General features: G+C 45.9%; 3 protein-coding genes across 4 annotated transcripts; 1 reads left to right on the top strand and 2 right to left on the bottom strand.

The window, feature by feature from the left end:
* Positions 1-92: 92 nt before the first annotated feature.
* On the bottom strand, positions 93-17,776 carry col26a1 (collagen, type XXVI, alpha 1). 2 transcript variants are annotated; one of them, XM_080006961.1, is made up of 14 exons: positions 17,480-17,776; positions 17,280-17,402; positions 15,363-15,466; positions 6,756-6,817; positions 6,472-6,598; positions 6,003-6,107; positions 5,378-5,506; positions 2,101-2,175; positions 1,700-1,752; positions 1,495-1,557; positions 1,028-1,063; positions 852-896; positions 683-767; positions 93-541 (listed from the first exon to the last, which is right to left on the bottom strand). In XM_080006961.1, exons 1-14 carry the CDS (start codon positions 17,644-17,646, stop codon positions 402-404), a joined length of 1,314 nt encoding a protein of 437 aa, XP_079863087.1. In that variant the 5' UTR covers positions 17,647-17,776; the 3' UTR covers positions 93-401. The 2 variants fall into 2 exon arrangements, with proteins under 2 accessions (XP_079863087.1, XP_079863088.1); XM_080006962.1 differs by having other exon boundaries at positions 6,003-6,101.
* Positions 17,777-18,881: 1,105 nt separating this feature from the next.
* srprb (SRP receptor subunit beta) lies at positions 18,882-22,745 on the top strand. The gene is made up of 7 exons (XM_080007401.1): positions 18,882-19,171; positions 19,836-19,930; positions 20,045-20,122; positions 20,242-20,324; positions 20,460-20,596; positions 20,872-20,926; positions 21,396-22,745. Exons 1-7 carry the CDS (start codon positions 19,030-19,032, stop codon positions 21,604-21,606), a joined length of 801 nt encoding a protein of 266 aa, XP_079863527.1. The 5' UTR covers positions 18,882-19,029; the 3' UTR covers positions 21,607-22,745.
* wdr53 (WD repeat domain 53) lies at positions 21,802-24,185 on the bottom strand (the record flags this gene model as incomplete). The annotated part of the gene is made up of 2 exons (XM_080007400.1): positions 21,802-23,570; positions 23,697-24,185. 2 exons carry the CDS (start codon positions 24,183-24,185, stop codon positions 22,854-22,856), a joined length of 1,206 nt encoding a protein of 401 aa, XP_079863526.1. The 3' UTR covers positions 21,802-22,853.
* Between the last annotated feature and the right edge of the window lie 37 nt (positions 24,186-24,222).

The following is a 24,222-nucleotide window of genomic DNA, read 5'->3' as shown; positions in this document are numbered from 1 at the left end:
TATAAGGACAAGAGCGAGGACCGCCCATGCCCATATGATCGCCGATGTGACGGTCGAAATGTTCAACATCTCCTACATACAAAGATCTTGATTTATTGAACTGCAAAATACAACAAAATACAATGGGAAAACAGATTAAATACAACGGGCAAATAGAACGACGGTGATAAAAATAACAATAATATGTCATGTGTCATAAACGTGACTAATAATCATAACCGCAATAATAATAGTTATAGAAAATGCCATGAAAAACAATAAAAAAAGAATAGAAAAAGAATTCTCATTTGGCAAATTTGTAAATCATTCATTCCTCACACACACACACACACACACACACACACACACACACAAGCGCGCGCACACACACACATACACACACACACACACACAGTACACTTTTAAAAAGCCGCCCTTCTTTGCTTCTTGCCCGGTCCTTGAGGATTCGAGGGCGTCTGAGGCGGCTGGAGGCGCTTGGTCTTAACGGCGGAAAAGGACAGAGGGTCTGACAGAGCGCCGAGCCCGGAGCCTTCCGGGTTCTCTGTGTGGGGAAGGCAGGAAATTGGCGAGCCATTAAAACGACGCTCCGGAGCGGATGAATAACCATTACCAGAACGTCATCAATCTCAACGTTTCGGTCGGGAGGAAAAAAAAAGTCTCCGCTCTCTCCTTTCTTCCCCACCGTGAATTCCAATCATGTGTTCCAGGATCAGGACCCTCTCAGCCAGGATCTTCAGCGCCTCCCGCAGCTGCTGGACTCCTTCACCCTGAGCGGAGGAAAGCGGGACACGTGGGAACATCCTTCGAAATTAACTCGCAGGACCAGATACATTAACGGCGTATTGTCTTACCTCCGGCAAGCCCTCGCCCGGCTCCCCCTTTGGCCCCCGCGGCCCCTGCGAACACAGCGGTGGAGGGTGTGTGTGTGTGTGTGTGTGTGTGTGTGTGTGTGTGTATGCGCACGTCAGCGCTCGCGTGTGCGTGTCGTGTCTGAGAGACGGCGCGAGGAGAATAAGCAAATACTCACGGGGAGGCCGTGCTCGCCGGTCAAACCTGCGGGACCCTGGTGAGACGGAGGGGAGAACAACGCAATTAAGGGTTTATGGACTCGCACCCGCTCCCCCACGACAGCGCATTGAGGGAGCACGCGCACAGTATTTCTGGCGGTCGCGCCGCCACCTCGCTCGTTCTCCGAACGTTCGATCACGTTAGCAGATGAAGGGGATCATGTTAAAAGTGAGGGGCCCGCAGGAGGCCGCCGCATGGGGGAATTGACGTGTCGGCCGTGATGGGTGAGGCCCGGGCCCCGAGAGTAAGAGGGAAGGATTAGTTCTGGCTCGGGAGGACCGTGCTCTTTGATGTGGAAGCGTGCTCGCCTCTTACATGTCCGACAGGAAACATTTGTGGAACGCTGCGCTGAAACGTAGGAGCGGTTTGGTTTGTTCGCGTGTGTGTCGAAACGACCGGTTGGTTTCGTCTTTACAAAAGTCTCACCCGTTCTCCTGCATCTCCTTTTGGCCCCGGATCCCCGGTCTTTCCTCTGAGTCCTCCCTCGCCCTCGAGGGCACAAAAACAGAGACCGATTAGTGGCTAGATTATTCTTATATTATAATATTTCCATCATTAAAGGGTTGAGACGTTGATATATCCATACCATTATAATGTTTTATAACGGCCACATAGTTTGGAAACCACTTACATCTCGCCCAGGTAGACCTGGAATACCTGGAAGCCCGATAGGTCCAAGGGGTCCTATAATGTGACGAGTAAGGGGATGTCACAAAAATGACACATGGGGACATTTTTTTAAACGTAACCCGTTTTACTGTGAAAACAACCCTTTTTCTGATCATTCTTACATGACACCTCAATCATTCATTAATTTGTGATTTATATCGATTAACAAAATGTTTATGGCCTATTAAGGGATTACACATTAACAAATTCAGAGTAACAGGCTATAATTACATAGAAAAAACACAATGAGAGCATAGAAACATCGATAATATTCAATGTAAAATAAATATATATAAATATATATATAATAACATGAATAAAGCATTTTAATACAACACAAGACGAGGGTGCTTGGATTTCTACCTGCAGGGCCAACAGGACCGATCAGACCTGGAAGTCCGGGAACGATTTCGGGAGCAGAGACTGTTGGCTTCTCCACTGTGAAACACAAATTCAACTTGAATCAACCCGTTCCTCGGCTCAACTAAATGATGGCGACAAAAACAGGGGAATAAATGGAGAGAGGAAGGGGGCCAAAAAAGAAAAAAAGTCGTATTGACATTTTTATTTCATTCTACAGTAAATTGCGTTTCATTGGGGCTTTTACAACCCCTGACCAGGGTTTGACTTCATAACAGTGTGAACATGGAAACCCGTGCTCGCTGCCAGAAAAGTGTTTGACATGGAGAAATACTTGCCCTGCAGGCGCACACACACACACACACACACACACACACACACACACACACACACACACACACACACACACACACACACACACACACACACACACACACACACACACACACACACTCTTACACCTAGATGCAGAGACACCCAACACCCTCCCCTCTTTCCAGACTCTTCAGCAGAAAGCAGGTGTGACAAGAGAAAAGGCCATTTCTCACGGCTTATTAAAACCTGTGGTCTGGCGGAAAAGAAAAAAAACACATTACGAGAAGAAATGGATTTGCAGATCGCTAGAGTGGAGGTAACTGCCCCCCTGCTTTCTTCCATGAGGAATTGCAGTTGATTATTAAAATTCCATCCGATTTTTAATATTATTGGGAATATTTATCAATATTCGAGACTCCAATCAGAGTATTCGTATGGTTTCGCTCGCAGCCAATCACCGCAAGCGTTCTTTGTTTGAATGCGACGTGTGATTGGCTCACTACCGCAGCAGCAGACACGACGGTCTGTTAAAGGACAGATTCACAGTTTCTCGAGTCCGTCTTCAAACACTCAGTCAGGTGTCCATATGAACAGTGAAAGAGGTTTTCCTCGCTCTAATCCCCCTGTACTGGCTATTTGTTGAAAATTACACTGCCTAAATACTTGTTTGTACAGTTTTGTACAGTTATTGAATAAATATTTCAACAATGAAATAATAATAATAACACTTTCAAAATGTATGAGTGTAAAAATCATTTGGATGGGGAGGAGTGGGGGCATTTTACGCCGCCGAACGCTTTCTTTCACATGATGAGTATAGTAGAAATAAAAAGGTATGGAACGAAGTACTCCATTGCTATCGGTATCACTTCATTGGGACTGGTATCCTAAGTCTTTCAACAATACCCAGCCCTATTTGCAAGGCACCTTGAGCTAATGCTGAGGTCAATAAAGCTACTACATAGAATGTTATAGGGTTGAAATATGACCGTATGTATATGTATGCGACAAATAATCTCTTGAACTTGAACTTGAAGCTGACTAATAAATGAGGAGGAACACAATTGCGTACATTTCAGCTCCACTGAGTGTATCATATATGTGTATACTGTATATTTGTATATTTAGTCCTTTATTTGCGGGAGTGTCGTTCTTCTTGCTGCCAGGACCAGCTCCTCATGAACACTATAGTGTGTGTGTTTGGATTTATTCTCCATCCTCAATAATGCTTGAGATAATCACATCCCGATCCTAAATATGAGCTTAAAGGGTCACCTTCGCTTAAAGTTGAATTAAAAACATAGGAGATCGTAGGTCAAGTTATACAGTCCATGGGCACGGGGCTCCAGACCGTAGCAGCATCGTTTATTTAATGCAGGGGGTAAAAGACCTTTCGCACCTTAACATTTTCACTGTTAAGTCACTGCACATTACACTTTGCATACGCTGTGATGTTAATGAGTCATTAATACACACGTCCTATTATTTCGGTGCTCGGCTGAGACTTTCGGTTTGGAAGTTGAAAGATCGCCCGTCCCGCGCTATAAATAAGTGAGTGGGTTCTTTTTCAATTTACCGTGTTGTTGAGGTTGCAACGGCAGGTTGTAGCTACAGTCCGGAGAAGGGGTCCAGAAGGAGCAGAATCCCCACTGGAACTAATTTTCTAATGTTACACTCCCCCCCCCACGCCTGGCTCCTTCCCCAGGAAAGTCCACATGAGTGGCAGACTCTCCTCCCCTTCGCAGAACCGGCCCATTCTGGCTCCGGGCCTCGGCCCGTTCCCCCAACACAGACTGTTGTGCTGACAGCTTACAAATTAGGCCTGATTTACAGCCAGTTGGCCCCCACAGCTACCATAGTCCCACAGACCCAGATCTACATAGTTCCAGACCCACAGACACGGGCTCAGAAAGGCAGACCCAGCCAACAGCTCTAATCAGAGCCAGGAGGCCTCATGAGGTAATGATTATGGGATGGACATCTGCCGCCTCCTGGTGGCCAAATGCGGGCATTGGCTGTGAGAGCCGCGATCCGCTTTCTTTACCTGCTCATTTGTGTTTGGGGGAATTATAATATTAAGACAAAGAAATGCTGCGGAATTTAAGCCTGAAACAATGTGATTTGAAATATGTATTTGTAATATACTAATAATAGTTGGTGAGGTGGGCTTTTTTCAGGTGGATCACTGAGGAAGAGGCGGGTATACTTCCCTATGTTTCACTGGACATGAGGCTGACAGGTAATTATACTGTCAACTAATTGCCAGAGAAAGACGGAATATACTGTATATCCCTGTAACATGTATTTGAAGACTGCACTAATCTTCAAATGCATGTTTCTAAACAACCTCAAAACACAAGAGACAATTCAGAATCAACTCCATCACGAGTAGTGTTGGTTAAAGCCGCATATAGTAAACAACGGCTCAGCACAAGGAAACGATCATCCGCAAAATTCAAGCCGGTCCTTTTTGAAGTAATGCAGAAACAGGAGGATGATATCGCCATTACCATTTCAATACTGTTTTCAAAAATTCCTCAAAAAGTTAAAGACAAGCATCTCTCGGTTAGCAAATACTATCTTTGCTCCATTCAATGCACCTGTGCCCCATTTTCCAGACACACAAAAAATATATAATAATAATCTGGTTCGCCAGTGATCCTGCTTTGCCTGACAACATGATTGAAAAGGTAACAGAATAATCTCACGCATGAGAAGGAGATGGCGAACGTCTGATAATTGTATTGGATGAGTCATCTGTAAAGCACTCATTAAAACGGGACCTGTGGTTTTGGCATCTTCTCGCATGATTCAAGAAAGTGAATTACTTAAAATTTGTCAGAGTCAGATTCCGACCATGTGTGTACCAGGGTATGTTTATTTAGGGTAGCACGGGAGAATGACAGTTGAGCACGTATTGTATAAAATGGAATTGGAAGATTTGGGGTTTGCACGGTTCCCTTACCTTGCTCTTCCACTTCAAACACATCGCCCCTCAGTGGGATGGAGGGGAAGGCAGGCCCAGGGGGCCCTGGGGGTCCAGGTGGGCCGGGGAGACCAGCTCCCCCTTCTAAACCTCTCTCCCCCTTTGGTCCTGAGCATTAAGATGAAAGGTAAAACGACATATCGAGATGACACAGACGTTTGCAGCAAAGCATTGTGGGGTGTCTGGTGTGCAGCCGTGCATTTCATTGAGTGTTGAAAAGAACAATACATTCCCCACACACTCAAAGGTGGGGACTGGATTCATCTTTTTCCTTTATAATTTCATTTATTCTGGGAGTAAGGCACACGTTTCATATGATCGAGTAAATGGCGTTGTCAACACAGAAAATCTTATCTATTTTATAAATAAAAAGATTATAAATAAAATAAATAAATAAAAATAAAACTGGACAGAATCCATCCTCCACTTGTTGAGCGTGTGGGAAGCTGATTCTTTTTTTTTTCTTTCATGTGTTTATTTGTGTTTCATTGTACATTTCCCAAGCTAGGGGCTATTTCTTTATCACACATTGGCCGCTCAATGACTCTCCTCTCTGGTTCGAGGTCCCAAGCCCCCAACCCCAAGGGTCCCGTTAGAATCTCACCCGTCGGTCCGGGCAGGCCTCCTCTCCCTGCTGGTCCAGAAGGTCCAGTGGTGCCAGGAAGCCCTGGTGGTCCAATGGGCCCCGGGGGACCCCTCTCCCCTGATACTTCCAAGGAATCAAATAGTCATCAAAACCTAAAATCAATCATCGGCCGGAGCAACCGCACCATTTCTGGTCGGACACAGGCTTTTTGCAGTTTCTGTATCAGATTGGCACAAATTGGTGCCCGGTGATGTCACTTGGCATCTTTTAAATGGCAACCTGCAGATGGTGCTGTCCTTACAGTCAGATTCAAGGGGTTTGGTTGGTCTTTAAATAGAAATGCCAGGATTTAAAATTAGACATTAGATATTAAACATCACAGAATGTTCAAAGCTAAATTCTATTTTTAAAATAATGAAATCAAGAATAGATCAAATGCGTTGAAGGTAAAGAGATGAGAGGTGAGATTTCTGGAGGCAGATCCCACCTGATGGCACTACTGAGGGCGGCGCTATGGGGGTGGGGTGGGACGCGTCCACCTCGTTGCCCGAGGAGCCTCCGGGTAAACTGTCGGCGGGTGACGTCGAAGAGGCTGCCTCTTCCAGACTCTTGATCTAGAAAAAGGTTGTAAAGGCATCTGTAATTTGCAGAAGATAAAAGTGATCTCAATTGTTCCCATGTTTTCCAGTCCCAAGTGCAGCGGCGTACAGGGTTTTACCGAGATAACGACACACACAGACTGACGGAACTTTTCCATTTTATTTTTTTTACCTTAGATTCGATGGTATTCAGTCTGCTGCTCATGTCTGTGAAACCGGTGCAGTTCATGCACTCTGAAAAAATTGAGAGAGAGGGAGAAAAGCAGTTGAGGACAGATTGAGGATTACAGACAACTAGAGATTGTTCTAATGCTTTCCCTCCCTTCTTTCTCGTAGATGATTTTCCCACGTGTCCCGCGTGTCAGTCTGCATTTTATTCTTATTTCTATTTCCCTCGTGGCCGCACCAGGGCCACGAGTCGATAATGCATTGAAAACCAGGCCAAGAGACGCAAGAATGGTGCCCATAAAATATGGCTACGAATTTATTAGCAGCTCCTCAAGAATAAATTCCACTTACTCAGACAGACAAAATAATATTGGGGGGGGGGGGGGGGGGGGGGTTATGTCTCTACGTACTCTTTTGTCTTTCTACACAGACGCACACCTGCACACGTTGGGATGGTGCATGTATTATGTCTGTTTAGCCGCTTCAGCCACTTAAACACACACATACACGCACACACACACACACACACACACACACAGACACACACACACACACCAAATGCTCCCTCCCTAATGCAAGTATGCAAGTATCTTTCTGAATTGTATTTACTTTTTGCCATGTTTGATCAACTTGTCGCTGAAATGTGCACGTACACCCGACACCCGAGGCACTGATTTCACCAACTTTGACAATTTTTCCTACGTTTATAGCATTCTCAATTCATTCTCAAACGCCAAACCCGGTGTGGCTAAGAACTCCACATGTCTATATTCAATCTAGGAACCCATCGCCGGCCTGGATGCTCACGGCTCGCATGTGTCCCGGAATGTCAGCTGTCAGTCTCGGGGACGGAACCCACCCACATTGTGGTCATAGCGAGGATACCTTGAGGGAGAAAACAACTGGTGTCCATAAATAACACGACAGCCAAATGAGCCAAAAAGACTCCGCTCTGCCCCAAATGCCGGTATGTGACCAGAGCACAGAGGGTTCCAACGGCAGCCACTGAGGTTTCCACTTCACTGAAATAGGACAGGGTGCAGTGTGGTGGCGTGTGTTTTTGTGAGCGTTAGTGTGTGTGCCTGAGTGTGTGTGTGTGTGTGTGTGTGTGTGTGTGTGCATGTGTGCGTGTAAGAATGTCTGTGCCTGTCTACGTATGTCACCGGGTGTTGGGGTACGGCCGTGCATGTCCACACGCTCTCAACGCCGTGTGGGTGTGGTTTCCCAAAAAACATGGGTTTACTACTGCTGAGGCCAAGGAAATGTCCACAAACAGGAACAACAATCAAAAGCTCAACGCAAAACACATTCCCTGTCCGAGCGGCGAGCAGATGCTGGGCCCGGTTTGAAGGCTATGCTTATCGCCGACCAAAATCCCCCTCCTGAGAAGCCCGTTGTGACTAACTGCACTGAGGTTTCCTTCACGAGGTCGCTCGCATAAAGAAAGATGGCCGGAACACGCAAACGCGCTCACCTCTCGCCACGACGCCCGGAACGAGAACGTTTTAACGCAATGCACGACCAGCGGGGACCGAGCACCAAGAAGGACCAAGAACCAACCCCTCCCATTGTTCCTCTTTCCCACAATGCGCCCAAGGAATGAGCCCGGGAGGCGGCCGCCGCTTATTATGTCATAAACGGACACCGCAGGAAAACACCAAAGCTGAGTCAATACACTATAAATGTCCGGCAGAGGAGGACGGCAGTGTTTTCTCGGAGAAGCAGGACGGGAGTTTGGAGTCGGAATTTAATCACACCGGGGAAGAAAGCCAAACTTCCGTAGCGCAAGAGTTGATGCAGGGTTTTAGAACGGTACCGCAATGTACGGACGCTGTTTGGATCAGTAATTACACCGCAGCTACATGAAGACAGCTATTTTACTTGGACTGCACTCAGATCATGGGAAAGGGCCAGAATCATGTTGTCTTTATTGGCAAGCAAATAAACAAGTGCTGAGGCACTTCTGCTGTTCCGAGAGGAAGGGAGGAAGTGTGTGTTTACAGGCAATTTGACGAAACAAGACTTTTTTTTTTATTTTTTTTTTTATTTCAGGAGTAGAAACACATCTATTTGAAAAAGTGTCAGCAAGATTTATTTGTTTCTACTATTAAAATGAAAATGAAATACACTTGTATTTTCTTTTTTTTTTTTTATTCTACAATGCAAGAACAGAGTTTATATATATTTGTAAAAAGAAATAATTTGAAAACCACAACGAAATATGTACCAATATACAATAGCCTCTGAGTGATGATGAGCCAGACAATTCAAGTGAATTAAATTAGATGAAATAGCAGTTAGAAAGCAGGACTGACTCCAATCGTGTTAAAAGGACCTGAGGAAGTGATGAATCAAAGGAGCGCACACAAACTGTCACAAAGCAAGATTAGATCTCCATGGGAATTCAACAATATACTGTCACACAGTAATGAATCCAGTGCTTATCATGTGATTAACAGTACACCGGAAAACACACATTTTAGCAGGGCTGCAGGACGGAGAGCGGCCGTTCTGCAGGCGGCTGAGGCGGTGGGGTTCTCTACATCGGACCTGGATACCCACACCACAGAAATGACTGTCTCGGATCCGCAACCCACACGTCCACATGAAAACGAAAAAAAACGCAACGCAAAAACTGACGCACACGACCGGGGACGGTAATTTTCATAGGCACTAAATATTGTACTTAAACATAGTCTGTATATGTGCGGAAGGAAGGATGATGTATCGAAAAACGTCTCCCCGGACAGTGAGGAGTTCCTGTCACGTCCCCAAAATACACAATTCAAGGGTGTGCCCGGTAAGTGTGCCCAGTGTGTGTGCGTGTGTGTGTGTGTGTGTGTGTGTGTGTGTATGTGCAATCCACAGACAACTTCCTAGTGCTGGCTGCATCCCAGGACCATGTTATGTGTCTAACCAGGGCCAGCAAGTGGTCAGCTATTGCTGGCATGAAAGGCAGCTGGCAGAGAACACCCACCCACACACACACATACACACACACACATGCACACACACACACACACACAAAGGCAGACAGACACACAGTTAGTCTGTCACTCACTAAATTGGAAAACCACTTAGGCCGTGGTGGTTGAGCTGCTAGAGGGCGGTGTACAGAATAAATTCCTTCTTCACAAAACAAGGGTGCAAGCGGTCCACAGTGAAACCATTTGACCATTTCTCATGATTTCGCCAGCCAACACGTCAGGCACAATTATGCGAAAAACAATTCCAGCACTTCACCAGGGAGGCATCGGTTATAGCAATAATGGTTTCATTGTTTGATAACAACGGCGGCGCGGTGCAGGATTACATAACGAAGCGCAAAACCACTTCAAGCAGTTATTATTAATGCGCCGTCCCCCCCTTCCAGGGTCATACCACCTCACCTCGTCACGGAGCAGCCCGAGGCCAACGGAACCGTCCGCTTGGAGATAAACCAGCGACACAACAATCACGGCAGAGGTGGATGACTTCACTGATGCAGGGACGTACAATAATAGTCAGGATATGAAGTGAAACTGTGTGAATTTGGTGGAGAGGCCAAAGAGTCAAAGCGGTGTGGTTACTGAGATAAAGTAAAGGGGAAAAAAAAGGAAAAAAAAAAAAAAGGTCCAATCTATTTGCACGGGGGTGTCCCACCAACCGAATGAAGTTTGCCGGACATAATGAAGAAATTAAGAAACACGCACGCACGCACGCACGCACGCACACACACACACACACACACACACACACACACACACACACACACACACACACACACACACACACACACACACACACACACACACACACACACACACACACACACACACACAGTGGTCTGTCTAGACTCCAGAAGACAGCAACAACACGCAGATTTCTCCAGCTGTCCAAGGTGACCAGTGGCTAAGGGAGACGCAGGCATCATGACTGACAGCGACACTGGGGGGGGGGGTGGGGGTGGGGTGAGGGTTGGTTGGGGCAGAGAGACCAAACAACCAAGAAGGACAAGAAGGGAAGCGGAGCAGCGACGCGGAGAGAGTGCCGGCCGTCAGCCAGCCAGATAGGACCGCAACTGGGGAACAGCTGATCCATCCCATAGCTCCCAAGCGTGGCAGGGGTCAAATGTCTGGCCCACATTTGAGGATGACTAAAGAAGTAACGGAGACATCCAGAGTCGGTGATTTGCGCTGTAATGGCTGCGGCAGAAGAAAACAAAGTGAGTGCGGGCCAGCGGTTCTGTTTTATCGCTCTAACGTGAAGGAGGGAAGAGCTAGCGGGCAAGAAAGAAGCAAAGGATCTGCGTTTATAATATATAAGAGCAGTGGTACTCGGTACAAGAACGAATGGGCGAGGCCTGAAGGAATTGAGGGAAATGGGAAGAAACCTGGGTTTAGGGTATAAGAATGCGGAGAGGACAGCTCGGCTAGAACTTTCTACGTGTGACAAAATGAATTGGGGACAAAAAGAGATAAGGTGTAAAGTATGACTATAATGTCATTGACAGTTGAGCACATGTTTTTCTTTAACGTTGCTGCTGGAATTCCACATCAACTTCACAGATTAATTTTTAAGGGCAAGAATAGTCAGATTTGGACTTTATTAAAAAAAATATTGATTATTATAATTGTTGTTATTATAATAATCATCATTTTTAAAAGTACTAATAGTATGAAAAACAATTATAATAATGATAAATAAACAGAAATAAAATAAAATAAAATAAAATAAAATAATAATAATAAAATCATTCTCTCAGATTCTTTGTTCATAGTTCAAAGTTCACTTCTCCCACCGAACTCCGCCGAGGGAGGTCCTTGCATTAATTCCTGTTAGTTACTACCCCAAACTCAGACATTTGCGGTTTGATGGCTGCGTGTGCAGATAGGCATCGTGCTGATGCTGTGACAGAGCGGAGAGGAGGCCGGGGCCAACGACAGGAAAATTACTAACACATTTCTCCTCAATGTGTTCCATTCCGTCATGTGTTAGCAAAACTTTACTCAACGTAAACTGTAAACCTCGTGATGCACTGTTCACAGCCAGCGCAAACCAGAGCCATACCCTTGTTGTTAAAAATATGTATGTACGGGTCACGGTGTCAACTTATTCAGAAAATACCCACATTCCTTCAGGGAACACTTAAATGTTCAGACTTTGCAATAATATAATTATGAGGCCACACACGGCAAGATATATAAAAATCTTATATTCATGGGATTTAAATACCAAGAGCCAGAAAGCCAAAAAGGCAAAGTCTAACTGTTCAAGGTATTGCAGGTTGTATACGACAGCAGAATAATGGTTGAGAGTGAAAGAAGAGGTTGTGAAAACAGTGTGATGTGGTTACATCTAATGTCAGCTTTCGGTTTAAGATGACGGAGCAGCGAGAGAATGTGCGGAGCCGGAAAAGACGAAGAGAAGCATCGCCTCCACCGACAAGGGCAGGCTTGAGCGCGGCGACTTCTTTAATGCGGTCGCTGGAATCCAGCCACAGCCCCATCGAACCGAGACCGGCGGTGACGCCGCGTACGGCGGGTAGAGGACCGTACCCCCCGTCCCTCAAAATGGCTCTGCTCTGCCCGCTCGCCTCGAACGCTCCGTGAGGATTTTTTTATTCTACCGCAAAGGATTGCGTGTGAAGACGAAGAATCGGGAAAACATACACACGGACACAAACACACACATTCACGTACACACACTCAACAGAAGCCGCTTCTACACAATTTCCCAATTTTTGCATCTTCAACCAGAACAATGTAACTCTATCCTGAAAAGATGAGATACTTTCCAACATGGAAAATAAGCCCAATTTTGTTTGCTACATATACTGTCTGGACGTACATACTGTAGGTGAAGTGACGAGAAATTAAAACGTGAACTAGATTCCCACAGGGCATATTTTCACTGGTGACCGAGATACTGAGAGCGGAATTATGATGTCACCAGTCCAACAGTCATGCCGATTTCAAAAAGGCACGGTAGATATCCTGACGAAATAAATTAGTCTGTCTGTTCCAAAGGATTCCTGACTAAGACATCATACAGAAAGAGAAACTGGAAACTGCATTTTGCACCGTGCGAATGCAATGAGGCAAAAGTGTCTGTAGCAGCATTTGAAAATGATAGGAACGCTTAATCTAATTTGATGAATTTGAGAATGTTTGGGATGATGTAAACGCTTTGGTGCAATATAAATGCATGTGCTGGGAAGTTCCTATTTCCAATAAAGCGAAGAAATAAGAAGTTATCATACCTTTTTATAGGCGGTATGAGTCTAATTCCATCAGTCGTGCAGCTATAGTCTCAAACATGTTCTGTGTGACTCCATAAAATGTTTGTTAAAGACAACGTTGTGATAGGACCTCGATGAAATCCTCTCACAACACGTCAACAAATCAACCTCTATTCGATTTACTGTGAAAGTTCTTCAGTTCCACCCCACAGTGACTCATCGTCGCAGGGGTGTGTTCATGTCAAAAAGCTTAAAAAAAAAAAAAGTTAGTAAGGGAATAAGCACAAACTTCACACACATTCTCGCTTCCTTCTCCCGCATGCACCCGGTTGTCCTGTCCCTTTAAAGTACATTTTTGCTGCAAGTGGGAGGCTCACGATGGGAGATCGGTGATTTACAGCGAGTGACCGCGTTTCCTGTATTATTAGCGATGCTGCCGACATTCTGTCCAGTTATCTCCCTCATTCGTGTTCATCCGAAATTCGGATCAATGTTTGTGGATTCTGTTAATCCTTTACCAGGATTTATTTATTAGTCTGAGGACTCCAGCTCCAACCCTCAATTATTTTGTCCATATCCGGTGAAACACTCCATCTGATCTCGGCACGGTCGCATTAGTTCCACGGGTCCAGTTGAGGAGTGTCATGCCTGTTAATTTGGGAGGGAGCACTTTCCCACAGAACCAGCGGTGTTGCTGCCGAGCAGCAGCTGGAACCCTCTGGGACGTAGCTAAGCTCTGCACATTCATCTGAGAGAGGGCAGAGAGGGGCGCATTGCAGCCTTCTTTCACTCAAATTCCTTCTTTCCTTCCTTCCTTCCTTTCAGTTCTTCACATCACCTTTCTCACACCATCACCCACTAGTGTTGTACAGCCACCCCCCCCCCTTTTTCTGCCAGGTCTCGCACCTTGTGTCTCGTGCGCCGTTCCATCTATCTTCCCTGTTGGTCCAACCTTTCTGACCCCTGCCAGCTCCCTGGCCTCATCGCTCCTTCCCTCCTGAATGTAAAGCAGACTTTTTGTGACATCATGCTCCGTCTGCAAGGTCTCCTTACTGAGCTCAGCGTAGCCCTCATCGAGACCATATGGAGGTGATTTCTCCTCCTGCCCCAGCCATTAGAATGTGAAAATGCATTTCAGCAAAAGGTTAAATAAATAGCCAGATTAGCTCCTCACACTTCTGCAAGCACTTTGGTCTCAAATGAACCATAATCTTTGGCATTACTGACTTGGCGGATATGGAAATGTGTTAATCTTTATGTGGAATAATGTGCATGGGTGGGCAAATAGCGGTTTCTGAAAGCGCTGGAATAATGTGTTTATTTCATTAGTATTGATGTTTGTTTTCTTACTTCTTTCTAAATCTCAGCTATCCAAGTACAGCAATGTATAATTTCGCAAAATGGAACAATGTGTGATAATTATGACCAACAAGCATGACTTATTGACGTGACTGTTGGTCTTGGAATGGAGGAATATAGACAAGGTATTTTTATTGCTTTTAATAGCATGTAATTTACTGAACTGCCCTCCAAAGAGACTGGGCATTATATAAGTTAATATATAGATTACTTAACTACAATACAATAAATTCCTCTGTATTGTCTGCGTGAAATGAAATATGCACAACTCTATTTGTGCGGTGAGTGAATGTATAAATAAATGTATATAAGAGCAGAGCGGAGGCCGCCTTCCCTCCGTCCTCCTCTCTGGTTCTTCTCAGTCAGGCTGACTTTGGTGGCTTGCCCCTGGGTTGAAAAACCACAGAGTCTTTACTAGGCTGGAAGTCTGCGGTCTGTGGTATTCAGGAACAGCACTCCCCATCAGCAAAAGCCCCACACCACCTCTCACTTTACAAGAGCTTCTTTTGGATGCTTCTCTGTGCTGTTTCTTTTTTCTTTTATTTTTTTTCCCCTTTTATTAATTTGACCGAACAGCCATGGTTATATTCGTAGGGACAGACTAAACTGCGGTGCTGCCAGTATAGAGTGAGCGGTGTGGATAATTGTATACATACATTCAGACACACACACATGCAGGAGGGAGGGAGAAACGAAACTGTCTACTTGGCATGGAGCATCTTGAAAACATTGCTGTAAAAGAGCAGGTACAAGACCATGAAACACAGCTTCCCTTTTAACTGCTGTTTCACTGCTGTACACGCTCCAAAACATAATTTGAAACATGCTTTGAATATCAATCCGAGACAACTTTACGGTCTAATCTAGAGACGGCACAGTAGCACAATTACAGTTTAAATCAGCTACAAACGATCGCATAAAACGGAAGAGCGATGCGGTTAAATCAGCCTAAGAGAGTGCAGATGCCTCGGCGGAAAGGTTGTGTTTCAAGATGTGGGACGAAGAAAGCCCTCCGCCGTGTTGTGCGTTTACCTTGACGACACTCCTCCCCTACGAAGCCGGGGCAGCACCTCCACTCCAGCGAGGTGACCTGCCTGTAGGCCACCTTGTAGGCCGGCCGCACCAGCGCCCTGTAACTGGAACGTAGACACACACACACACACACACACACACACACACACACACACACACACACACACACACACACACACACACACACACACACACACACACACACACACACACACACACACACACACACACGCACACACACAGCGCTGCGTCACACGTTTCCTTGCTCTGATTGTTCGCAGGTCCATCCTATAGCGTCCGGAGACCTTGTGGTCCGTGCCCGTTGATAAAGCCCCTCGGAAATCGAAAATGAATGGAGAGATTCCAGACTGACGCGCATTTGCGACAAAATCCGGCGACGCCGGGCTCGTATTGTTTCCTCGTTCTTTTAAAAGATTTGTGCTGGTCCGTGCAGCCAACAGCTGAGCGGTTCCCATGCTCAGCTCTTAGCTTCGACGTAATGCGAGCGGGTCCGGTGCCAGGTATTTTCTGAGCCTTGCGTGGCGTTACTCAAACGGGGGGCAGTTCCAATTCTAATGAGCCCCCGTTTGACGTAGGAGGGGGAGGGAAATCTCAACGGCTTGTTTAATCACACGTTTTCTCCGGAGTTGCTCCGATACCGACACCAGCATCGGAATCGATACAGACTAAGTCTATGCGCCGATCTGATATCACGTAATTTATCACGTGATGATTTTTATGTTGAATAACGCAGACAGCAGCCGGAGCTCACTCAATTTAATCAACACCGTTCACAACAGAAAACCAGGCCCGTAAAAAAGCTTCTACTGTTTTATACTGTTACTGTATTATTTAACATTGTCGATTTATTTTATTTAACTAAATTGTGGCTGTGCTTTTACTGTTTTTTAAAGGAATGGTTATTTATTCCTTGATTTATTTTTTCATGTTCTTTTTCAGTTACAACTCACTGGCAAACTAGATAATAAAAGAAAGTTATAGGACATTCATATGTATGTATTTGTTCATGTTTTACAAAGGGTTTAACCTGAGCCAGGCCTTACAACAATGATAGCAATCATATCACATCCATACATAGTTAGTAGTATAAAGCTAGTAAAAAATGTATATATATATATATATATATATATATATATATATATTTATTTATTTATTTATTTATTTATTTATTTATTTATTTATTTTTTAAGGGAACCTACTAAGATTTTCCTCATTTTCTGTCATGCAACATATTTATTAAGAAACAGAATTTAGAGTACTGATAAGGTGAAATCAATGAACGTTTACCGATTAAATAAAACGGAGTGCGGAGTAAAGCTCAAACGCCATTGGCTCACAGAACCCGGAACTTGCTCACTGAAACAACTCGTTTTGGAACGATCAGGGTTTAGAGGCATGTCACAGTGGCTTGAATGCATAATCTGAGTGGTGTTTTCAACCAAAAAAAAAACTTCAAAACATGTTTTGGGGAGCTCAGAGCCCTAAATTAACATGTGTAAAAAGGAGCATAACAGGTCCCCTTGTAATGCACTGGTATCAGATCAGTAATCACTATCTGAATAGAGAGGAACATCTCTAGTTTTCTGAAACAGGGTGCCCCCATAAAAGTACTGGGTTGCCTTATTTCCCAGTGTGTGTGTTAGTAGTCCCACCAGAGACCCAAATGTATGTGCACAAGCACTGAAAAGTGAGTTGTTCATAATCGGCCCCCTTTAAGTCAAAGGTCTGAGTACCCTAAAACGTTCCCCACCGTTTGTTCGTACAGGTACTGAGTCAAGTTTCCTTTGAAGGGTTATTTGAGTCGATTATTGTTTGTTTTTCGGTGTGATGCCCTGAGTACTTTATTAATAACAATAATAATAATAATAATAATAATAATAATAAAAGGATCACTACCTGATGAGTTTGGCGCAGGGTCCGGGCCACCGGCAGCCCTGGAACACTCTCTGGACCGTGGTCTCGCTGCCGTTGTGCACTTGGCAGCTCACCGTCCTGGAGACCGTGTACTGACACCAGTTCCTACACGACAGTCACAGTTTCCACACACGATCGCCCGCACAAAAGCTGAGAAGCCGAGGAAGGCGCGCGGCGCTCACCTGCTGTGCTGCTGGCCGTGGGCTCCGGTCCCCGGGGCTCCGGCTCTCTGCTCCGAGTGGATGCGCTGCACGGTCACCGCTGGGAACTGGTAAATAAAGCCGGTCCCCGCCGACGGCCAGACCAGGCAAAGGCACACGCACAGCTGGTGGAGGAGCGACGGGGCCATTCTTTCCGCCCGGTGCACGGTGTGTCTACTGGAGGCGGGGAAGAGGAGATGGAGCCTCGGTAGAGTCCATGTGGTGTTATGAGAGAGAGGGAGGGGGAGCGATGGGGGGAGAGGGAGAGAGGGAAAGAGAGAGAGGGAGAGGGAGAGAGAGGCTCCAAAATAATGTCGCTTTCCCTGAAGTTATCCTCCCAAAGACTGAAGCATCAGAAACACGCTCTGCGCGTTGGAGCGCCGGGCGCGTGTACGCGTGCGTGTGTACAATCACGGGCGCCCTCGACGAAACTATAAGTAACTGGTAAAAAATGAATGTGAACGAATGCCAGGTTGGAAAGCCTCATTATATTCCGATCACAATCTCAACTAACGTGGCGTCCTTAACAATTGGACCTACTCCTATTCACCAAAGTTTTGTCACATATTGAGAAACTTATGGTGAAGTTAATTTATGTGGTTTAGCAATGTCGGAATCCCCAAATAAATAAAATACCATATATATATATATATATATATATATATATATATATATATATAGTATACAATCGTCTGCATGCGTTAAATAACAAAACCAATATTGATGATTTCGATGTGTGAATCAATATCGACAGCGGTCGATACAGCTAAAATACAGCGCCGATAACAGCGCCACCCGCCGGACAACAACCGGTACTGCAATCACAATCACAAGGAAGGATTTTACGAGAGAAAATGAAAAGCTGATAAAGCGACGCGAAACAGAAACCAAAACAATGGAGGCACAAACACATTCAGGGGCGACATAAGAAACGCGGATTCTTGAAAGACGGTGCAATATGCGGTTGTTTACTGCGACATACATTTGACGGCTTCAACAGATCTTCCAATTCTCACTTTTTTTTTTTTAATACTTTTAATTAAGTACAACTTTCCAACACTTCAACCCTTTTTCTCTGTCTGCGCTCAAGGAGGAGGCCACGCAGCACATTCTCCCGCGATAATATAAAAACAAAAACCTCCATATAAAGTCCATGAATTAAAAATCTAAATATATCTTTCCATGATGTTCTCATCTGGGCAACAGCCTGACGTCACGTGCTTGTTACGCGACGACGTTTGGTCACGTGGTCTTTGGCCTGCGGTGGCGCGGGGTGTCAATCCCGTCCAATGTCTTCTCGCGATACCTCGTGCTTCGTAAAGCACCCGGACCACTGAGCCGCGTGACGTCACGAACTGGAGACAGCGCCTCCTGGCGGCCACACGGCGGAGGTGCGTGTGTACGTGTGTGTGTGTGTGTTGCAGAATCGCACACGTGTCCTGTTATTTGGAAGCCCCGCACCCCGGTGCGCACCGAGCAGGGCAGCGGCTTCCAGCTGGAGGAAGAGTCCCCCCCCCAAAAAATCAGCCACCATGCAGGAGAAAAGAGACGCGGAAACGCCGGACAACCCGTTCGAAGCGTACGCCGAGTCCTGGCGGCGGGAGCTGGAGAACCAGGACCCCGTCTTCCTGGTCGGGGTGGTGGTCGCCCTGGCCGTCGTTATCGTCACGTTCGGTGAGAATCGTCCGGCGTCAGCCTGACGGCAAATGGGTTCAGCGAGCTGGGTTAGCCGCAGCTAGCGTTAGCCTGCGACGTAGCGGCGGGATACGGTGACAAGCTAGCCCCCCCCGGGGTTCGCTAACAAGTCAGGCGGAAGTGTTCGGCAGGACTACCACCGTCTCCAATACTTCACTTAGAAGCCATGACGCTGCGTAGTGTTTAATCCCCGTGGTCCGGGTCCGTATGCTAAACCCGACTAAAGCTAACAGCACTAACAGGTGGGTTAGCTTGTGGCAGCGGTTCTCAATTTGGGGTTCGCCACTCCCCCCCCCCCCGGCAAAAATCACACACAGTTAAACTTTAACGTCATTATTTAATTTCCAAGACGTCAGCACCGTTAGAGGTCGTACAACGATGTTTGTTTTGATCGTAGTTGCCCTGTTTAACCTCCCTAAGCGTTGACACTAGATCATCTCTCACAGTAGAAGCCTCCTCAGATTGTCGCGGGGACACGGTCTTATCAAACGGGCGATGGGGAAACAGCCCGCAGGTTGTGCCGCCGCCTGCTGCGGGGAGTGGTGACGTGCTCGACATTCACACACTCACACACACACACACACACACAAGGCTTGAGCCGCCTCGGCCCGGTAACGGCTGCTTCTCTAACCGTCTGTCGCAGTTTTCCTGAAGTACTTCCTCACGAGCAAAACCGTGAGAACCGCCGTGCTGCTGGTCGGCCTGTGTGACGCCGGGAAAACCCTCCTGTTCAGCAGGGTGAGTCCATGGCACACCGTGTGGCTGCGTGGTGTTGGTGGGGTGGTCGTCGTGTTGTGATCGGGCTGACGTCTCTCCCAATTTAACGAACAATATGCCCTCATCTCTCCGCAGCTGCTCTCGGGAAAGTACAAAAGAACCCAGACATCCATCACGGACAGCAGCGCTCCCTATAAAACCAAGGGCGACAGGGTGCGTAAAAGGAAAGGTGCCGTTAAACCGCGGCGTCATGCGCTCGCGGGTGGGGGATTAAAAGTTAAAAGACTCCTTTCCTCGTAAAAGGCTCGTTTTAACTTTGATGTTCCTTCCAGGGAAGCACCTGGACGCTCATCGACCTCCCCGGCCATGACAGCCTGCGCTCCCAGTACATGGAGAAGTTCAAGTCTGCGGCCAGGTGAGGTCATACAAACCCAGGGGTGTTTTCTTGTACTCGTATGTACTTTTTCTGGTCATACTCATACGATTTCATTTTAAATTTAAATTTTTATCTTCAACTGTGCTCCGTCCCCCTTTCCTCCCGCCTCGGCAGAGCCGTCGTGTTTGTGGTGGACAGCGCCATTTTCCAGAAGGAAGTGCGAGACGTGGCCGAGTTCCTCTACTTCCTGCTCACGGACGTCGTGATCTCGAGGAACACACCGGCTCTGTTGGTTGTGTGCAACAAACAAGGTGAAGCTGCTCCTCCTCCACTGTTCAAAGAGGCAGCTTGATTCACAGTGATGTGATGCTTTTTGCTGAACTTTGTTGGCTGTTCTATGATTTTATTTTCTCAATTATTTCTTGTGTGTAAATATCGTATGAAAACACCAATATACTTCCCCCGATATATCATCAAATAGATATAGACGTCTAGATCAAGAAAAGAAACATATTTTTAGCCAAGACTGCCAAGCCCCTGTCTCGTTAATATGAAATGTAGTAATTCTCTTGTGGGTTTTTAACAGATATCACCATGGCAAAATCTGCCAAATTGATTCAGCAGCAGCTGGAAAAGGAGCTGTGAGTATTAAATATAAACTTAATCTTCAGTCTGGGTACAATATGTTCCATGTTGGATATAATGAATGTACTGAGTTACTGTACTTTTTAATGGCTGTTTTTTTATTTCAGTGTTGGTGTTCGTTACCATGTAATATCAGCATTTCATTAGTGAGATAATTAAACACACCTTTTTATATTGTTTGCTAGTAGTTAATTTAATTACTAATGTAGTCACACTTGATCCTCTTCAAAGTTTTATTTACTCCTAAGGGGGTTATTAGTTGCTGGAATACAGTCAAAGCATACACCAATTAAAAGTGAGACAGGGGGGTTTCAGCAGGATTATTCTGTTATTAATTTATGTAACAGTGTTTATTTTGGAGCAGTACTCTTCAGTTTAGTTACCTGAAATAACCTTTTATTTATTTATTTATTTTTTTGAGACTAAACCAATGCATCCCCTCACCATTTGTCTGTTTCCTCACAGGAACACGCTCAGAGTGACCCGCTCGGCAGTGCTGAGCTCTCAGGATGGTTCCGTGGGCGGCAGCGTTCACCTGGGGAAGAAGGGAAAGGACTTTGAGTTCAGCCAGCTGCCCATGAAGGTGGAGTTCCTGGAGTGCAGCGCACGCGGCATCAAGGGCGAGGATGGAGACGCCGACATCGAGAGCCTGGAGAAGAGCCTGGCCAGGCTGTAAAAACAAAAAACCTTCACTCAAGTTTCACTGCAGACTTTTGACTATTAAGGATAGAACAAGTTCCATCTTTCTATCTTGTCAATCGGGAAGAGGAGAACAGGCTGACTGCTGGCAATTTCAACAAACGCCTTTTGGTTCCACTCTGAAGTTTGTGATGTAATCGCAGATACAAAAAATTGAATGCCTGCGAAGACGGAAGGTAGAAATTTTATTGAGTCAGGTGTACAGGAAAAACTTTTTGTTGCAAAAAAAAAAAAAAAAAAGGCTGAAAGAAATGCGTGAGCGTTACAGGCATGGCAAACAGCATAGCGGGGTGCGCGTGCGTGTGTGTTTTATCTGCAGTGCTGTCAAATGTTTATTTTCCCCTTAATGGGTAAAACAAAGACCTGTGAACATCTAGTGCTGAATTTCTTCATGAGTGCATTGCTTAAAACCTAAACCGCAGACTTGCTGTTGCAGAAGTTTTTTACTTTAAGATAGAAATTTGACCCACAAACAATCTGAATTGTTGGCTCCTCAGTGAAACCCATTCAGGTGGATTGTATTTAATCAACTGTACTCAAATAAGCTGTGCCTGTTTTCTAATGGCTTAGAGCACTGTTTTGCAGCAAATGGGAGCATTGTGTTGTGATTACAGTGCATTTTCTATCAATGTTTGTAGTGTTCCAGGGAAGAATGTAGGCGGAAAATATTTTGATTGAAATAAAGTCAAGACACCCCAAAATACTTCTTATGCATCATCCGATGAGTAATTGTCTTGTGTGTAAAGTACAACACTTGTCTAACCGCTTCCAAACCAAATAGAATTCCTCCCATTTATTATAGTAGATTCATGGTTCAGAAATTTAGGATTGAGTATAAAATACAACTGATCAAATGTGATATTGTGTACATAACTATTGTTTTGGTAAACAAACTGACTGGAATTGACACTGCTTCAGAAAACCTGATGGTTAGCTATACAAAGTTATGTCTCTATATGAAGCCAAAGGATGTTAAGATGCAAAAGTCCACACTTCAGTTAGGGATGCGTATTGTACAGAGTAATCTGATAGTGTCACAACAGTACCGTACTTAAGGTACAGTAGCGCTGTCACAGCTCACACAACCTGTAATAAAGCTGTTTCAGCCAGTGCGGAAGAGCACAGAAATTACAGCTTTTTGCATAGAAACTACAGCTTTTTGCACAGCAAAAACCCTCTATGAGGCAGTCAGTGTATTTACTAGAAACCAAACAGGAAGTGGATCTACACTCCAGAAAGAGAGTAGACGCTGAGGCTGGAGGTCTGATCTGCCACCACCAGACTGGGCACTCCTTTGAGCAATGCAGGGCACACCCAGTTCACCTTGTCCCCATGGCTGAAAGACATCTGAGGACCGGTCTTCAACACTTCCTTTTTGTCTCCTAACAATAGTTCTGTGCTGCTGCCCGCTTCCACCACATCCTCTTCCTTCTCTTGCTCTGTCTCAACCTCCTCTTCATTTGTCAGGACTTTATGTGCGGTTGCTGCTTTACTCTGGGAATGCTGCTTGGCCTTCGTCCTGCCTTTGGCCTTCCTGCGATGGGTTACCAGTGCTCCTGATTTGGCCTTGCCTTCGGGGACGACTACCGGGCTCTGACTGAGGTCCCAGAGGGCCACCTGGCCATCGTTCCCTCCAGTGGCTAGCCAGTATGGATGAGAAAAGAAACTCAGGAAATGAGCCTGTGAGGCGCCTTGACTATGGGCCTTCACTACTCCATGCTGCTCAATTTTAGAGCCACTACCGACACGCAATAAATACACCCTTCCATCTTCAGCTGCACACGCCACAACATTGCCACAACTGGCCACAGAGACACAGTGGACTAGTGGTGGGTTGAAGAGCTGACCGGCTTTTTGTTGATGGTCTTCCTCTTCCTCTGCCACCTCTTGAAGGTTTATTGTCCAAAGAGGACGGGTCTTCTGCAGACCCCACAGTATAACCTGAATGGATAAATAGATTGGGACAAATTTGGATCAGAGATATACAACATATGACAAGTCGTTTTCAAAGCAAATCAACATATTTATATTCATTACTCATTTAAGTCCATGATTCCGCTATCTCACCTGCATGTCCAGTCCAGCAGAGACCAGGTTGTTCGGCCTCATGGGACGAAATGCCACAGAGGAACAGATATTAGTATGTCTGCGTAGGGTCCTGCAGACCTTTCCCCCAGGGAGCTCTAGCATCCTAACGGCACCAGAGTCATCAGCCACAGCCAGGGCAGAGCCGTTGTAGTTCATTGCCAAGGAATTTATCTCTTCTTCCCCTGCCCCTTGAAAATCCTCTACCACCCTCTTCAGGTTACGCGGGTCAAGCACACTCACTGTTTCCCCATGGGACACGTACAGAAGTCTTGATGGTGCGGGCAAGAACACAACACTTGTATTGTCCTCCTCACCAGGGAGGGTGAGACGTCCCAAAATAGTTCCATCATGGCTCCACACAGTCACCTCTCCACCCTCAGAACCTGAGGCTAGGAGACCTTCGGGGCCTTCGGAAGCTCCCACACAGAGAACGGGTGAAGAGTGGCCCGCATGCCACTGCCGTGCCATGGTTTCCTGGGAGATTTAAGTCAAGTTTGAGTGTTTT

Source organism: Zeus faber, assembly GCF_960531495.2.
Source record: "Zeus faber genome assembly, chromosome: 9".
NCBI lineage: Eukaryota > Metazoa > Chordata > Actinopteri > Zeiformes > Zeidae > Zeus > Zeus faber.
This window is presented reverse-complemented; position numbering and strand designations above follow the sequence as displayed.

Excerpts from the sequence above, each read along its gene's own strand:
- srprb (XM_080007401.1), top strand. The coding sequence starts at position 19,030 with ATGCAGGAGAAAAGAGACGCGGAAACGCCGGACAACCCGTTCGAAGCG. Across the intron at positions 19,931-20,044 it reads AAACCCTCCTGTTCAGCAGG|CTGCTCTCGGGAAAGTACAA; the intron begins GTGAGTCCATGG and ends ATCTCTCCGCAG. Across the intron at positions 20,597-20,871 it reads GGTTGTGTGCAACAAACAAG|ATATCACCATGGCAAAATCT; the intron begins GTGAAGCTGCTC and ends GGTTTTTAACAG.
- col26a1 (XM_080006961.1), bottom strand. The coding sequence starts at position 17,646 with ATGGCCCCGTCGCTCCTCCACCAGCTGTGCGTGTGCCTTTGCCTGGTC. Across the intron at positions 1,753-2,100 it reads CGGTCCTGTTGGCCCTGCAG|GACCCCTTGGACCTATCGGG; the intron begins GTAGAAATCCAA and ends GTCACATTATAG. Across the intron at positions 1,064-1,494 it reads AAGGAGATGCAGGAGAACGG|GGTCCCGCAGGTTTGACCGG; the intron begins GTGAGACTTTTG and ends CCGTCTCACCAG.